This window comes from Coenobita brevimanus, chromosome 101 (genome assembly GCF_032717465.1).
Source record: "Coenobita brevimanus isolate Jiangsu-jjx chromosome 101, ASM3271746v2, whole genome shotgun sequence".
Classification (NCBI taxonomy): Eukaryota; Metazoa; Arthropoda; class Malacostraca; order Decapoda; family Coenobitidae; genus Coenobita; species Coenobita brevimanus.
In genome coordinates, this window is record NC_137054.1 from 29373339 (window position 1) to 29392201 (window position 18863).

Below are 18863 nucleotides of genomic sequence, written 5' to 3' on the forward strand. Positions count from 1 at the left end.
TGCATTTTTATATTATTTGTGGAAGTATTTAAAGGTCAGCGACAGTGCATAATTAGTGATTGTAGTAGTCTGATATGACACTTGAGTGAAGACACTGTGGGGAAAATTCCGGAACATCAGAGCTGTGGAGTATGATGGGGTTCTTTTAGGATAAATGGACAGATGTGAATATTCATTGTACCTTATTTTTGTATTCTGTTTCTACTGTCTGTAATTTTAATCAACATACAAGCAATTGATCTGGAGATAAATAGTGCATTTCTACTTTTAATGGCCTTTATAACCACCTCACACATCCACCATGATTTAGAGGCTCTTGAGCTGGAGTAACAGGCTCAGTAGAGCCTTCTTCCAGAAATCTACTGTGAGTTAATGTGAATCTATCTTTTCATCAGTGAATAAAAGAACAGATTTTACTGAATTCATTTGTGGTTTTAAATTCATAAGAATTTAAAAACAGTGATTATATCTATTTACTAATACATAATACTAAACCACATGCACTTTACATTTCACACAACATATCCCACTACGTTACAGGGGTTGGCGCCAGCAAGGGCATGCGGCCAGAAAACTTTGCCCCCGTTACCTAGTGGCGGACTTCTGGGGGGAGGCGTGGCGGGGGTTCTGCCGGCAAAGATCGTGGGTCCAGGGCGAGATGGGGCTCAGGCCTGTGCTAGAGGGTTCAGGGCATTGAGATTCCCAGGCTGCCGCTTCCGCCCAATAAAGAGGGGCCCGAACCTGGGAGTAGCGCCCCAGGAGGCTGCCCTATCAGTGGGTGTATAATGGCGGGATAGTTGCAGTGCCAAGGCGCGCTTGGAGGGTGTCCCTGCAGCTGTCCTGGCAGGGTGCCCCAAGGCCACTACCACAGCCACTGGTAAGCTGGTGGGCTAGGGGTCTCAGATCCACTGCCTGGACCTGGGACTATGCAGTGAGTGGGACCTGTGCTATGTCTGTCCCCCTTTATTAATACTGAAGATGACAAAACAAAAGTTTCAAAGCAAGCCTGAGGACAGTAAGTCACCCATGGGGATGAGGGTGGGTTCATGGAATGTGGGAAGTTTGAGGGGAAGAGTGGGGGAAGACACTGAAGCATTCAGTAGGAGGTGGGTGGATGTGGCGTGTTTGCAGGAAGTCCGGTACAGGGGTGGATCAGCCAGATTGTTGGGAAGGACTGTTGCTATAAGTTGTTTTGGCAGGGGAGGACAGACGGATATGGAGGTGTTGGTGTCATGGTTGCGGAGAAATGGGTGGAATATGTTATGAATGTTTTGAGAGTAAGCGATAGGATATTGGTAGTGAAAATCCTGTTGGGCAGAAAGATAGCTGCGATTATATCGGCATATGCTCCACAGGCAGGATTGGATGAAGCAGAGAAAGATAGATTTTGGGATGATTTAATACGTGTAGTGGGTGGTACGCGGGATGATGAGAGTGTGATTTTGGGAGGGGACTTAAATGGTCATGTAGGTGAAGCAGCACAAGGTTATGAAGGAGTGCATGGGGGATGTGCGTATGGTATAAGGAATGCAGAAGGGGAAAGGATACTCGAGTTTGGGGAGGCAACGGACATGATTGTGTGCAACACATATTTTAGGAAAAGAGACAGTAGGTTAATTACGTATGAGTCTGTGGGAAATAGCAGTCAGATAGATTATTTTCTGGTTAGGAGGGCCGATAGGAGGTTAGTGAGGGACGTTAAAGTTATAAGAAGTAAGAAGTGTGTGCAGCAGCACAAACTATTGATTTGTGATATGGTGCTTAAAGAACAAGTGATGAAAAAGAGGACTATGTACCTAGGAGGAAAATATGGAAGCTGAAAAACTAAGTAGTAAGGGATGCCTTCTATAGCGAGTTCAGGAGAGTAGTGGCTGAACAGGGAGCTGTCGACAGAGGCGTTAAGAACAGTACAGAGCCCTCAAGAACAATTTCTTGGGAGTTACTGATGTAACATGCAGTTGGACAAGAGGACCACCAAGACATAAAGTAACTTGGTGGTGGGATGAGTGTGTAAAAGCTGCAGTTAAGGAGAAAAGAAGGCTTTTCCGGGAATGGAAGAAGGGTGGTAGCAAAGAGGAATATTTGGCTGTCAAGTGTAGAGCTAGAAGGGAGGTATATAGGGCAAAGTCTGAGTCACAGAGGCTATTCCTTGATAACCTAAATCATGGGAAAAGGAAAAATATGATATTTAGGGTGGCAGGTCAAGTGAAGAGGGATAATCAGGATATTATAGGTGAGCAGTGTGTGAAGAATGATGAAGGAAGGGTAGTGGTGAACAGTGAGGATATTAAAGATGCATGGAGACAGCATTATAGCCGGTTGTTGAATGGGGAGTTTGACTGGGACAGAGAAGGTTTGGAGCCAGCAGATCCAGTGTCTGGCCCTTGGCCTTTGACTGATGCTGCTACTGTAAGTGAGGCAATAGGCAGGATGAAGGTGGGGAAGGCAGCAGGTGTGTCTGGGTTCACTCTTGAAATGTTGAAGGCCTCAGGCGATATAGGGGTGAGTTTAGTCACTGACCTAATAAACAGGATTATTTATAAGTGTGTTGTCCCAGATGACTGGCTGAAAAGTGTAATTGTAAATGTGCATAAAGGGAAGGGTGATGGCCTGGAAAGAGGAAATTATAGAGGAATAAAGCTTTTAGATCAGATAATGAAGGTAATAGAGAGAGTTTTAGAAGATATGATTAGAGAAAGAGTGAATATTGACGAGATGCAGTTTCGGTTTATGCCAGGCAGGGGGACCACTGATGCTATATTCATTGTTCGACTGCTTCAGGAAAAATATATTGGTAGGAGAAGGGATCTTTATTTTGTTTTTGTTGATTTGGAAAAGGCCTTTGACAGAGTCCCTAGAGAGGTGGTGAAGTGGGCAATCAGAAAGCTGGGCTTGGAGGAGTGGCTGGTTAGGGTGGTTATGGCTATGTATGTAGGCGCTCACACCCAGGTAAGAGTGAATGGAGATTTGAGTGATGAGTTTTCCGTGAATGTTGGTGTGCATCAGGGGTCAGTCTTGAGTCCCATGTTGTTTATCATGGTACTTGAAGCCCTTTCACATGACTTTAGAAACGGACTCCCGTGGGAGTTGTTGTATGCTGATGACTTGATGTTGATTGCAGAGAACGAAAGGGAGGCGGAGGAAAGGTTTAGGAAGTGGAGAGATGGTATGGGGCACAAGGGTTTAAGGATAAATGCAGATAAAACAAAAGTGATGATATCTAGGGTTGGTGGTGGTACTGTCAAAGACGAGGGAGAGTGGCCATGTGCAGTTTGCCACAAGGGCGTGGGAAGTAATTCCATCTTGTGCGGTGTGTGTGATAAATGGGTGCATAAGAGATGTAGTGGTATCAGAAGTAGACTGCGAGATAATGCTGATTTTATGTGTACAGCGTGCCGGGGTGAGCAGGTGGAGATTGTCAGACGTGAAAGGATTGAACTTGCTGGTGAATCTCTTGAGTGTGTGGAAGAGTTTTGTTATTTGAGAGACATGTTGTGTGCTGAAGGTGGGGCTGGAGCTAGCTCTGTGGCTAGGGTGAGAAGTGGTTGGAAGAAGCTCAGGAAGCTCTTGCCTCTTCTGACATTGAGAGGACTCTCCCTACGTGCTAAGGGGTCTTTGTATGCAGCATGTGTTAGGAGTGTAATGCTATATGGTAGTGAGACCTGGGCAGTGAAGGAGGAAGATATTCACCAGCTCAGATGTACAGAAATGACAATGATTAGGTGGATGTGCAGTGTGTCCCTGTGTCCAAGGCCTGGAGGGGCTGGGTTTACGATGAAAGAGTTGAGAGGTAGGATGGGACTGGAGTGTATTGGTGTTGTGATGAGGAGGGGTAGATTGAGATGGTTTAGACATGTGGAGAGGATGGGGGGTGATAATTTGGTGGGGAAGGTGAGAAGTGTTAATATTGGGGGTGGGGTTATGAGGGGTAGACCGAACAAGACATGGGACGAGGTCATTAGGTGTGACCTCAGGGTTAAGGGACTGAACAGGGAGGCAGCGCTGCAATGGATCGTGCAGCATGGAGAGCCGCCATTAGGTGACCAAGGCCGACACATGCAAGCATGTTGGAGCCTTTAAAAACGAAAACGAAAATGAATGAACATTCTCAGATTATTGTATGAATGAAATCAGACACCCCACAAACATAAACAGTGTTGAGATGGCCTCGTGGATCTAAGCCACGTTTTGTTAAGCAAGTTTTTTTTTCGTTTCTCTTTTCCTGTACCATTCTTTGTACATAAAAAAAGAAAAGAAACCAAAGGCAAATGAACAGTACTGAATAGATTCTGAAAGGTGAGTGTGTCTCTGAGTAGTAATGGCTCACATCAAGAAACCTTACTGCAGTCTTGGCTGGGGCAAACTTTTTTTCACAGAACTGCCCTGCCACAATTTGAGTGTGTCTTTCACAATGCTGTGTCTTATGGGCCGCGAAATACGGTACTCCATATATTCTTAAAAACTTTCCATATTCTTTGTCATGTGCTTTCTCCAAATCCATGAAGGCCACATACAACTTCTTTCCCTTCTCTAGAAACTTTTCCATTAAAGACCTAAGGATGAATATCTGATCTACACAACCTCTTCCCTTCCTAAAACCTCCCTGTTCTTCTCCAACTGATTCCTCTGTTATTTCCCTAACTCTGTCAATAAGTATCCTACCATATACTTTTCCTATTACACTAAGAAAGCAAATGCTCCTATGATTACACACAGCCCCATTTCCTTCGTACAGGGGAATACTTATACCTGACTTCCAATCCTCCGTGACTCTCTCTCTCTCTCTCCCCCCCCCTCTCTCTCTCTCTCGCTCTTCCTCTCTTTATGTATATATATGTACTGTATATATATATACTGTACCTGTATATATATATATATATATATATATATATATATATATATATATATATCCATCCATCCATCCAATCCTACGATACCCCAAAAGAAGCATAAGAGCCCGCAACTAGGCAAGTTGGTCCTGACATTTAGGAAGAGAGTGACCAGCCTCACTCATCCTTGACTGGCATTACATGATCAATAAACCCCAACCACCCCTTGGATATAAACCTACACAGGCTCAGTCCAACTGGAGCGCTTTTATTACTCGCTAGACTACCAGGGGCCATAATTTGGTCATATGGTTACCACCCAGTATAGTAAATGGTTTCCTGGTGTAAAGGAAACCATTTGGCTTGTCACTCATAGGCAAAAGGAACAAAAAAGAATGAAAGAAAGAAAGACAGAAGAGGGAATGTAAAGTCATCCATCAGTAGAAGGAAGAGGAAAGAATGAAGGAAAGAAAGACAGAAGAGGATGGAGGGAAGAGAAGAAAGGGCAGACACAAGAGAGCAGCACTACATCAAGTGAGTGGATGGCAAGCACCCCCACCTACCACATTATCTCTCTCTCTCTCTCTTTGTCTCTCTCTCTCTCTCTCTCTCTCTAAAACTGCAATGTCATTGATCACCCAGTACTTCAGTTAAGTTTCCTTCTCCTTTTACTTTTCAACTAATCCTTCCTACTGAATATACTCAGCTGTATAGTACCTTCCATGCTGTGTTCCAGTTGGCAATGGCATCCTCTGGCACAGATGAGTCATGGGGATGGAGCTGGGGTGAAGCCGGAGCAACATCTGTGGCAGGACTAGGCATGGGTGGTAATCCTGAAGGCCGACCTGCCTGCAGCATCTCTTGCAGTGACTTTAGGGCAGCCAAAGATACCTGTGGTTGGAAATGCTGATATGAAAAAGTTATTACAGATATACAGGTCTGACTTTAAATCAACTATATCATACATCAGTTTGGTATGTGATAAATCAGTAGACTGATATATCCAGTTTCGTGATAACGATGCAGAAACTTGCTTGTACAATAATTGTGGTGGCCGCATATGACAATCTCGTGCATACAGTGCCTCCCACACATGCCAACAATCAGACGTTTATGCCAAGATGGCTGCAGGGTTTGAATTCTCTGTGATCTCCCCTTCCTTCCAGTTTGTTCATGCTACACCAGTGAAACACAACAGTATGTCTATTGCCAAATAACAGTGTAAGTTCGCAATAACTTGTGCAGTATGCAATATTAATTGGAGTGACAACTTTTTCTGTGCGAAATGCAGAAACTTTTGACATGGAAATCATGTCAGGCAAGGATGCTACCCCTAGTGGAGAGCATGGTGCTACTAAGGGCACTGAAAGCATGCCAAAAATGGTTAAGTTTCTTTTTTTTAGATTTTAGGTTTCAAGGTCACAGGTGCCCTCCTTATCCCCACTGAACCCATGTTATATTGACTTCACTGCACAATAAACTGTTAAGCAGCGGGTTTTCACTTGACATAACCCCATCGCACAGACAGGCGAAAGTATATAGTGAAAAAATTCCCTATATCGATATAATAGGGGATGAGGCCTTGCTGACTTAGGCGAACTGTCGAGTTATGAAAATCATCTCCTCCCCCCAAAAAACAAATCAAAACAAAGTGTCTAAGATCACTTACCAAGTTTGCATACATGGCAGCATCCCAGAGGCTCCCTTAGTACCGTACAGAGATGACATGATGGCAGGATGCAAGTTTAAGTAAACTTGAAAAGTGTAACTTTTTCACATCCATGCTCACTTCCCTGCTTATTATCACTGCTTTCAAGGAACCAGCAACCTTTCTTCCCTGCTGTACCCTTTCAAGCACTTCACCCTCCAAACCTCCATCCTTACTCATCACACTACTCAAGTACTTAAACGTATTCACACCTTCCAATTCCTCACCATTCAACCTCACTGTACATTCACTGACTTCACCTCTCTCAAAGACCATCACTTTACTCCTCCCTACAATCACCTTTAGATTCTGTTTCTTACAAACTCTCCCAAACTCATCCACCAAGCCTTGCAGCTCTCCTTCGTCTTCACTCAACAACACAGTATCATCTGCAAAAAACAGTACAGGGAGTTTCCAAACACTACTCTCTCTCACCAGGGCCACTTCAACATCCACTATCCTATCTTGTACCTCTTTTATTACCCCATCCATGTACAGATTGAACAACCATGGAGACATGACACATCCCTGTTTCAACCCAACCTTCAAAGAGAAAAATTCACTCAGTTCACCATCCACATGTACTGCAGCCATAGCACCATTATACATACTCTTCACAGCATTCAACAACTTCCCATCTACTCCATATATTCTTAATACTTTCCACAATCCTTGTCTATCCACCCTGTCATATGCTTTCTTCAAATCCATGAAAGCCGCATACAACTTCTTTCCCTTCTCTAGAAACTTTTCCACTACAGATCTAAGAATGAATATCTGATCTACACAACCTCTTCTCTTCCTAAAACCTCTCTGTTCTTCTCCAAGTAATTCCTCTGTTCTTTCTCTAACTCTGTCAATAAGTATCCTACCATACACTTTTCCTATTATACTAAGAAGACAAATGCCCCTATGATTACCACACACTTCTTTTTCCCCTTTTCCTTTGTACAAGGGAATAATTATACCTGACATCCAATCCTCCGGGACTCTACCTTCCTCCCAGGCGAATCTGCACATTTTCCACATCCATTCTACTACTATCTCTCCCCCATACTTCATCATTTCACCACACACTCCATCAATTCCTGGGGCTTTCCCCAATTTAACTTTCTTCACTGCTTCCACAACATCTATCCTACTGATTTCTTCCTGTCTTCTCACCTCCCTCCTTCTCCCAGCCATTCCCCAGCCATATATATGTATATATATACAGTATATACAGTAATCCCTCCAATATCCGACGTAATAAAGACAAAGGCATGTCCGGATTGTGATCCTGTCCGGATATTGGGCCCCAACCTCCTGGACTTGTACTTATGGACCCTAACTCAGAAAAACACCAATACAACTCCCTCTGGACATGTATTGCACCTATTTAAGACCCAAATCACACCAATAAAAGACATAAAAGACTGAAATAAATGCAAAAGAACCATAAAATGAGGTTTTAGAGGTGAGTTTATACAATATTAAACATTCTGGGTATTTACAAGTCCCTGGCTCCTGGACTGGTTTGAACCACCAGTTTGCAGTCCACAGTTAATCCTTTGCACTCTAAATTCTAATTTCTTAACACTGCACAACACTGTAAATTCCCGTGTGTTCTAGTGGCGAGGTATTGCAGTTTATTCACTGTTTATTCACAAAAAACAAGCATCTGTGGCTTGCATTGCTATACGCATCTGCTCTCGATCGGAGTTAGGCTGTGACTGTTGATGATGGCGGGGTAACAGAGTTGCCAGATAGCAATGGCCACATTACCAATCTTGTCAACTTTCATTACCAAATTTAACTTTTCATTACCAAATTCATAAAGCTAGCATTTATTCTTCACTAATTATATATACAAGTGGAAATACATGTAATCACTCTCCTTATAATTAACACCATGCTGATTATTTTCACGCTATGTAGGGTAGCAGATTAATCAGAGAGAGCAAACAATCCACCATCTCCATCCTGTGTATCCTCATACATGTGAAAAATCCATTTGGTAATGCATTATTCTGATTCATTACCAAACGAATTTTTCAGTACCAAATTGGCCCACACTTGGTAATGAAAAATACCAAATGGCAACCCTGACAGGGTAGGGGGAAGGGGGAGGAGGGAAGGGGTGAAGGGACCATGGTGTAACAGCTGTTCGGCGCCAAGCGGCAATTTCAAATTACGGGAGGGAAAAAAGTCAGATTTTTTTCAAATTTTTTGCGGTTTTTGGCCCATTTTGGGAATACTGGATTCCGGGACGATTATGTCCAGTTAGTGGGGATGTTCGGATATTGGGCGTTCGGATATTAGAGGGATTACTTATATATATATATATATATATATATATATATATATATATATATACACATATATATATGTATATATATATACATATATATATATATATATATCTATATATGTATAGATATATATATGTATAGATATATATATATATATATATATATACAGCAAGCTCGCCCCCAACACATGGGTTTAGTTCCTAACGTGGCGCGTTCGGCACGAAACCGGTAAGTTTTAACTACTCCTTATTTTGCTCCCTAGATCCCCTAAACGTGGTCTTTTGCTGTTATCTGCCATTGATAATCAATATGAAGCACTTTAACCCGCCCCATCCCGACGTTTTCTGGCCAGTGGTACACCCCAGTCCCGACATTTTTGGACCTTTTTTTTTTTTCGGCTCAAACATCCGCTTTTGGTGAGAAACATCAAAAATTCATAGAGAAATTGCTCACCTGAGGTTTAAAATACTCGATCCAGGTACGAGTTCCTCCTTACATGACTGGGTTTTTTAACAGGCTGGCACCAAAGAAAACGAGTTCTTTGGGAGGATAACTGTTTTATCCACTCATAAACAGTATTTATTTATTTACTTGGTATGAATTTATATGTAGTACAAGAGTATATTGGTTTTCAAACAGTAATATAGGCATTATAAGCATTGTTTCACTCACTAACTCATCACCATTCATGACCTTGTTTTCCCACATTACCTGATCATCATTTCTGTTTCTTCCTCTAATGCTATGTAAACTTTGTCCTCCACATTGTCATCGATTGGGGAATCACTCTGGGCCTGAATGTCTTTATTGGCCAGGTCACTGGTAACAGGATAATTGCCGAGACAATGGCGTGCGGGGGGGGGGGGGGGAGGTTATGTGGTGTAAGGCATTGTCCCTGCTTGGCATCTTGTAGAGGAATAGAGGAAGGTGTCCCGTGTATACGTGCCAAAAGTCACTCGCGAAAATTGAAAATTGTGCAAATTATGCAACTTGCAATATTGCTGCATTCATTCACGTCGCCGGGACATGAGTGCACATCATGTGTGGACGTTAATTCATGTCACCTGGACGGCGCGGGTTAAGTGGTTAGAAGGCTTATTTAGTGTTATGACTTACAAATACAGTACTGTACAGCAAAACTTCAACATACAAATACGTAAACACGAGGCAACATTCTGACGCCAAAACCAGTCGGCGTCGGAATGTTGCCTTGTGTTTACGTATTTGTATGTTAAAGTTTTGCTGTGCAGTACTGTAGTTGTAAGTTATAACATTAAATAAACCTTCTAACCACTTAAAGTGCTTCATATTGATTACCAATGGCAGATAACAGCAAAATACCACGTTTAGGGGATCTAGGGAGCAAAATGGTTTCAGGACTATTCACTGTCAAGCCAGTTCGCCGTCACAACAATAACAACATAGACTTTGATGGATCCCCCTGAAATATAGTTATTATAGTATTGATTAATTAATAATAAGTATATTTATAAAAGCATTGATTAATTAATATATTTATAGAATGACGGGGAATAATTCAGGGTGCGAATTGTCCTGACGGGGAAATGTCCATGTTTTGATAGGGAATTAACATGACGGCGAATTGTCACGGAACCCACCGATCGTGGGTAGTCATATAAATCAGGTTAACTGGTTACAAGGATTTATTTAATGCTTTAACTATCTTTAGTGCTTGAACTTAGAAGTGCATACCAGAGTAGTAAATATTTAACTTACAAATACAGTCCTGTAGAAAAGCAGAACAGCAAATATTTAACAAACAAATAAAAAAGGTAATATTCTGACGCCTATCAGATAAACTGGTTATAAGACTATTTCTTACTTGAACGTTATTTAATAGTACTTCAACTTGCACATAAACTTACCAAAACAGTACTGTAAATATTTAACTTACAAATCCAGTATTGTGGAAAAGCAGTACAGCAAATCACATCACGTGATCAAAACAAACCGTGCGTGCTGAGCTGATGTTTGAGGATTTGGCCTTTCAAAGGCCTCTCTTGCGTAAATTTATAGTTTTCGTTATGATTCTTTAATCTTACATTGTCTTGTACGTATCCCAGCACTATCTATCTATCTATCTATTGCCAGACTCCATAATCCTATAAGGGGTGGTCATTTGACTTTGGGTTATTGGTGTTACGAGGAGGGGCACTAACCCTCCATCAACCCACTTGCTGACACGAATGAAGCATGTATGGGTTGGTTACATGGTTACCACCCTGCATTGTAAATGGTTTCCTGGCTTACAAAAAACCATTTGGCTTGTCACTCAATGTAAAGCCACCTGTAAAGGAAAGAACAGCAATAAGAAGTGACAGGAAAGATGGGAGATATAGGAAGAGAGGAGCTAACCACGTATAATTGCGAGCACGTTCGGTGAGAACGTGTCCCAGGCGAGTTTACTGTATATAGTTTATAAATATATATATATATATATATATATATAAATAACCCAGTGCCCGCCTTACTTCGGCCTGTAGATATTCAATGGGGACACATGCGGACATCTTAACATCAATTGTGGGTTAAGGTTGGTATTACTTGGGTGCTGAATGTTCACTGGAAATGATCAGACCAGCACGCAACTTAGACCATTCAGTACAGGGGCAGATGGACATTTTAGCTCAGGTTGTGGGTTACAGCCTATTTCCTGTTCATGGCTAGAGCCAAGCGGCCAAACAACCAAATGTTTGAACATGTCGGCTGGCTGGCCAAAGTTCTTGTAGACTTTTACATCAGGATAATGGCAAGTAAATTTGGATAATGGTTTAATAGAGCCAAGGTCCAGTATCCAAATAATGAACAGGTCCAGATACTGCACATCTGGATGAATGAGGGACTGCTGTATGTTATTATAGCAAAGTCATTTGAAAACACCCTAAACTGTTGTTTGCTGTATTGCTATGTGATGATGAAGGGGAACTGCAAGCCTTGGTGACTGAGCTTGGATGAGTGTGTAAGAAATGGAATCTAAAGGTGAATGTCAGAAAGAGTAAAGCTATAGTCTTTGAGAGAAATGAAGTCACTAGATGTACAGTGATGTTGGATGATGAGGAACTGGAAAATGTACGTGCATTTAAGTACTTGGGTAGTGTGATGAGTAAAGATGGAAGTTTGGAGGGTGAAGTGCTTGAAAGGGTACAACAAGGAAGAAAGGTTGCTGGTTCCTTGAACGCAGTGATAAGAAACGAAAGTTATCATGGAAGTAAAAAAGTCGCTGCACAACAGTATTGTATTACCAACTCTAACTTATGGAAGTGAATCTTGGACCTTGTTGGAAGGACACAAGTCAAGAGTGGAGATGGTGGAAATGAGTTATCTGAGAAGAACATGTGGAGTTACATGAAGAAACAGACTGACAAATGAGGAAGTGAAGGAGCGTTGTGGTGTGGATGTGGATGTGATAGAAAGAGTTACAAGATATATTCTGAGGTGGTTTGGCCATGTAGAGAGGAGGGTGAGTGGGAGACTAGTGAGAAGAGTGTAAGTGAGTGGGGTGGATTGGAGGGAGAAGGAGGGGGAGGCCAGGGATGAGATGTGGGGATGGAGTAGAGAGGTATATGAGAGAGAGGGATGTGAGCTAGGAGCAGAGCAGTGAAATGGAGGGACCAGGTGACATGGTGGCGATTTGTTTGTGGCCACCCCTTACAGGATCAAGGTGTCTGGCAATAGACAGATAGATAGACATCTCTACTTGATGAAGCTTTGGATTTTATTCACACCTACATTGTGAACAGTGCCCACAAAACATGTAAACACTTTGCAGTCATCTTCTCTCAAACGTCTGACTGTCGGCTTGCACAGAAGACACTGAGTATGCATGGGATTCTTGTAAGTGGACACCACAATTATTGTACAGGTGAATTCTGTGATCATTAACCCTAAACTGGGTATAACTTTACATCATCATTCTATCAATTTATTGCATAACAAACTGCCATATATCATCGTGATTGTGTTTCTACTGATCACTTATCTTTCCTCCATAGTGTTCATCCACTCACTTTCTGGCTTCTTTTATCATTTGCTTTTATTCCCTGTACCAATCTCCTATTTTTCTGTTTCCTCCTTTTTCTCAGTTCCCATGATACACTTCTCCAAAGCATCAGTTTAAAATTAGTCATAATGTACAGTATATATACAGTCAATCAAAAAAGTATCATGCAGGATAGGTCTGAAGGTAATCAAAATGGCCAATACAGCTTGTGATGTCCCAAGAGGATTACAGTATTCTAATATCATCTGGATATACAAATACCGGTAATAACAATAACTGAAATGAAATGTAAAAAGCAAGCTACAGACGGCATTCTCATCAAAGCAGGTTTACCGGTGTGGAGTAAAATCATTGAGCATTAATCAATAGTCATTGTCCGTGATGTCAGACTGTTTCATGTTAAATGTGCCCGAGAGTTTTGTAAAGACTGTACATCAAATTCATTTTCAAAATATTTCCCAACATCCAACGACAATGTCTCATTATCAGAATCACTCATGCCATCATACCTCATTGCTTTTTGAGAGAGCAGCAGTATGAATAAAATCCAGTAGAAGAGCCCATGCCCGTGGGAAGTCACCTAGGGCCTGCAGGATCTTCTGTTTGGTGCTGAATACTCGTGCCACACCAGACAGAGTTAAAACCTGTGACAGAAAATGTAGGTACAGGGCATACAGAAGTACCATAAGTCAACTATTATTTCAAATTTTTGCCTTAACTGGCTTTTAAAAAAAGGTCACCTAATAGTTTTGTCTTCATTCATTGGTAGTACCTAACCCTTTCTGCCACTAACATACATTCTTAGACCTTACTACTAATTACAAAAAACATCAATTACTTGATATCCGATATTCAATAAGTAAGGAATACCAGTCATTTGACCCCCAACATATTTTTACCACCAAGTACTAATACTCCACTCACCTGTGTCTCCGCCCATTGCTTCTGTTGAGTATTACGTGAGTGATGTATGAGAATGTTACCACCCTGGTCGACCTTGTCAGTGCTTGCAGAATCTGAGAGTTGACGTACTTTGTCCAGCAATGGAAACAGCACCTGGGAAGATATAAATAGGGATGAAAAATAACATCATCACCATTCAACCCCATTTTTATGAATAAACAAGATGGGCAGGATCCAGTACTAAGAACACGGAAACTTGACAGCAAGATTTATCAACACAGTACCCAATGAAATGGGCCATACATCTAGTCACTTTCCACTCAAGTCCTAAAAAATTTAGGCTTCACCTTGCCAACACAAAATGTTTTAGAAGATATACCCTTCAATCCAATGATATTTTTTACATTCTTCTTACCATTAGATCATCTGTTTCTGCTTAGGAGGGACTTTTTGAATTGTAGAAGGATATAGCCTATGTTTACCCCTTCATTACAAAAGGTCTCCCAAAGGCTGAAAAAAAATGTCTAGAAGCAGCAAGAATAAACACTGTACAGTGGGTTAATTGTGTGAAGTCTGGGATAATTCCATCAAGTACCTGAAAGTGTACATTATAGGGGAGCGCAGTGATAGTTCGGCCAGGAGGATGGTTCGGCCACTGGCCTTCCTGAATAATGTAGGGGACCTAGATCATTGAGATTTCACATGAAGTTGCGTGATCTTGCCGACAGATGGCACATGTGTTTTTGTTTTGGTTGGCCGGGAAACAGCAACGTCAGATTAGATTTTATGATTTTTCATGACCCCTATGTACTTTTTCGGTGATCCAACATAAGCAGTAGCTTCATTAATACTTCAGGGTTGTTATCCATATATAGTGCAAATATCATTTATTGTCTATAGGCGACGTGAGAGTAGATAACACTCGAACAGCTTATGAACTCTGGGTTTCGGGGCGCCATGTGTACATCTTTATACATGGGGGATGATTCGGCGACGTGAAGTGAGGGATGGTTCGGCAGGGTTGCCAGGTGGCTGAACCATCCCTCATAATTATCTAATGATTTATTTTTTTTAACGATTTTTTTCTATCTATCTATCTATCTATATACCTAGGCTGCTTCCCCCAAGGAAAGGGAGGTAGCCGAGACAGGACGACACACTCCCCATTTGCTCATCCATTCAAACACATTCATTCGCATCTTAGCCCCAAAGGGGAGAATGAACTGATCCTCACTGCACCACACCGCACAAGGGTCAACTGCACAATGCAATCAGTGACATCCGCAGCAGGGCCTGACAGCAGAGCTGGTTTACCCCTGCCATATCATAACAGACTCATCCCCTTACCTTTTTTCTATAAAATTACATATTCTCTCTCTCTCTCTACTTTCCCTCAGAAATTGATGAAGCTTCTGTTTCAAGAAACGCTATAATTGGAGTATTACCTGAACCAGTTTCACAAAGCACTAAGTGATGGTAAAGGTATTACAACTTTGGATTTTTGTTTCACTGGATTTAAAATGCGTTAAGAGTAAACAGCATGTAAGAGAAGTAGCTTTCATTTGACTCGGATATTTTCTTTCACAAAATTAGTTTTATTTTATCTGAGGTAGGCAAGAGTAGAGCCATTTAATTTCATTATAAGGAGATTATTTGTTCCTTGTTTCATTAAAGGAGATTGTTTAGGTAAAAATAAATCCAATAAATCATGTCAGCACAGATGAAAATTTGATTCTTAATTTTCCTACTGTATTTAATTCTTTAATTGAGCCCCAGAGGCAAGTGGCCAAATCATCCCACATGATGGCCGAACCATCCAACGCCAGTGGCCGAATCATCCACACCAAGAGGGATGGTTTGGCCATTTTGGAGACTTTAAGAGTTTGGATTACCGCCAAGAAATGATGTAAGTTTAAGAACTGACAATAGCACACAAAAGAGCCAAAAGATGTGGCTTCCTCTTGGAATAAGCAGATTTTAAGAATTTCTTAAACTTTATTTATTATGATTTTTTTTAGAAAAAGTGGCCGAATCATCACCGCCCTCCCCTACAAGTGGTTGCCAAAATATGTAGTACCGTTGCTTACGGAAATACAACCCATTTGGAATTTATTCACTAAAGTTTTACATAACCCATTAATTTCATCATGTTACAAGACTGCTAAAGTAAAACCTCATTATAACGGACTAATTGGGTCCCAAGCCATTTCGAGAAAAGTGAAATTCTGATAAATGCGACATCCATACTTCCCCTTGCTAACCCGGACTTTTTCTGGTATATCAGACATTAGCCCAGATCGCACCAACGGTTTTTAACCTGTTTTCACAACAACTGCAGTGCTGTACTGTATTTCACATTCACTAAAATAATCAAATTGTATAATATATATAACAACACTTTACTGTATACTGTACTGATAAACATGACTTTTATTTACTTTATTGTAGCGAACATAGCTGAAGTGGTCAGGAACCGGACTGATTCTGGCTTTACTGGACTTTTTTCAATATATAAGAATTTAGTCTGGTAGCTCCTCGATTACGATAAAAGCGAATTCCATCTATGGAAGTCCATTATATCGATATTTCATTGTACCGCGCTCTTTCTAAAGGAAAATTTTAAATACTCTTTTTTTACAAAAATATTTGCTGGACTCACTAAGGTTTGGTGCTAGATGAATTGAACTGCCTGAATAATTCAAAATGCTGTCAGCAATTGTGAACAATACAGTCATGCTTGCTGTACAATGGGATTCCGTCAAGTGCAAACCCAACCCGTAATGAATTACAGTATCATATAACACGGTTAAACATGGGTTCACTGGGGATAGGAAGGGGGTCTTTGATCATGAAACCTAAATGCTGAAAAAAAAAAAAAAAAAAATAGGCTGTATTTCACACACACAGAAAGTCATCACTTCACTTATTTCACACTGCACTACTGTATTTGCTACGCACCTGAAGTATTATTTGGCATTAGGAATGGTGTTTCAATGGCCTTTCCTGCACAAAATGGAACAAAAGGCAGATTATCATGGCAAATTTAAAAACCTGGTGGCCATCTTGGCTCAATCTGCTGAATGGGAGGCTGCATAGGTGTGGCAGGCATCATTTCCAAGTCATAAGTTTCAGTTTTCACATAAAAAATCATCACTGAATATCACACTGCACTACATGTACAGAAAATGGAGAATGAAAGACTGACTAAGAGTGAGTATGCAGGTGAAGTGGAGGGAGGGAGAGGGAGGGGAAGACTTGGGATGAGGTGGAGGGATGGAGCTGAGAGGTATATGAGGAAAGGGGGAATGAGTTGAGGGGAGGGCAGTCAAATGGTGGGTGACAGAGCGACTTGAAGGCGTATTGTCCGTGGCCACCCTATGTGGGATTAGGGTGTCAGGCTATAGATAGATAGATAGACTACTTATTAAACACTTGCACTGTTAGCTGACAATAGCAATGGAGCGTCAGTGGCCTTTCAAGCACAAAATGGAGGAAAAGGCAAACGATCACAGTAATGCCATCTCAAATCAATCAGCTGACTGGGAGGCATCATTCTAGTGAATTTGTGATCATTTAGGTTAGGTGCAGTTAGGCTTGGGTTAGGCAAATGTGGCTAGGTTAGGGTATTTTAGGTTGGGGAGGGTTATATTATTTTATCAGGTTAGACCATTGATGTTTGATAGGGCTAGCATGTGGATATGAATAGTTAGACTTGTAATAACAAATTTCAGTACATGTGAGCAGGTTTTAGAAAGTCTGCCATTACACTTGATCAACAAACATGAGTGAATCAGGATGAACACTGACAGAAAGAAGAGGAAAAGCAATCTTCAGTATATAATAATATACCACCATAAAAAATGTTACAATGATACAGAAAATAATCAGGGAGAAGAGGAAGTTAACCAGTAAGGAATTTCTGCTGCTTAAACAACACTGAAAACTCGAGTACCGCAGACAATAGGGACTGGACAAGGACCGTGGTACTCAAACCCACGTCACTCAGACAATATGTTTACATGTATAATGGTACAATGTGTTCTGGCAAATTTCCCTAACTCTCACTTTTACCCTTTCTTACAACCTAACCCCACGTAAATTACCTCCATGTGCACCCACCATCAGGAAAAACATTGAAAGAGATATAACTATTGTAATTAAAAACATCAGTGGTTTTAAAAATAGCATTAACAAAAGCAGACGTTGGGCTGGGTACCATTTTGTTGATACGTAGCTCCCTAGTATTTTCCTCCCGCCCCCCTCACCCCCAATGTTGTTGTCAAAGTTTCGCCTTCTCTTGTATCATGTGGCCTTCATGAGAGACCTTAGGCCGTATGGTTAGACAAAAATTTATGGGTCTGACAGTTTTAGGAGACGAAATAGAACAAAAATTTGTGCTAACCAGAAAAAATTACTTTCATCTTTGTGTTCTCGTGAGCTAGCGTTCCGTTTCACATTCTTCGTTTGATATGGCGCTTCCCTACACATTTTGGACAGACTAAGCATATGGCTAAACTGCTCAGTCAGTCCAAAATGTGTTGAGAAAAGCGATACCGAACGAAGAATGTGAAAGGGAACCCTAACTCACGAAAACACATGGATGCAAGAGTACTTTTTTCCTGGTTTGCAAACATTTTCATTCCATTTCATCCACTAAAACTGCCAGACCCATAAATTTTAGGCTAACCATATGACCTACCGTCTCTCCCGAAGGACACATGATACGAGAAGGCGAAACTTTGACATTTTGGGTCAGGGGTGGGGGAAGAGTGCTGGGAAGCTACGTATCAACACAAGGGTACCCAATCTGACTTTTGTTCTTAATTACAATAATTATATATCTTTCACTGTTTTACCCGATGGTGCATATAAGTAGGGGTAATTTATGTGGGGTAAAGTGATAAGAAGGGTAATCATTCCCAACCCTCTAACTATCGTCCAATTGCTTTAACATCCTGTGTCTGAAAAGTTTTCAAGTCAATTTTTAATAGAAAAATTTTAAAGCATCTTTCCTATCACAACCTTATTTCTGATAGTCAGTATGGGTTCCGTCAGGGATGCTCCACTGGCGATCTTTTCATCTATCTTTCAGACTCCTGGTCATCCTCCTT

The 18863-nt window shown here is 41.2% G+C and overlaps 1 protein-coding gene across 1 annotated transcript in view; it reads right to left on the reverse strand.

The window, feature by feature from the left end:
* The window catches only part of LOC145414995 (protein MON2 homolog), a 570120-nt gene that overhangs the window by 200509 nt on the left and 350748 nt on the right, over positions 1-18863 (reverse strand). The window contains exons 20-22 of the mRNA XM_080284414.1: positions 13774-13905; positions 13359-13493; positions 5547-5720 (exon numbers count right to left, since the gene is read on the reverse strand). Coding sequence (XP_080140540.1) covers positions 5547-5720; positions 13359-13493; positions 13774-13905 — 441 coding nt within the window. The remainder of the gene's footprint in view (positions 1-5546; positions 5721-13358; positions 13494-13773; positions 13906-18863) is intronic.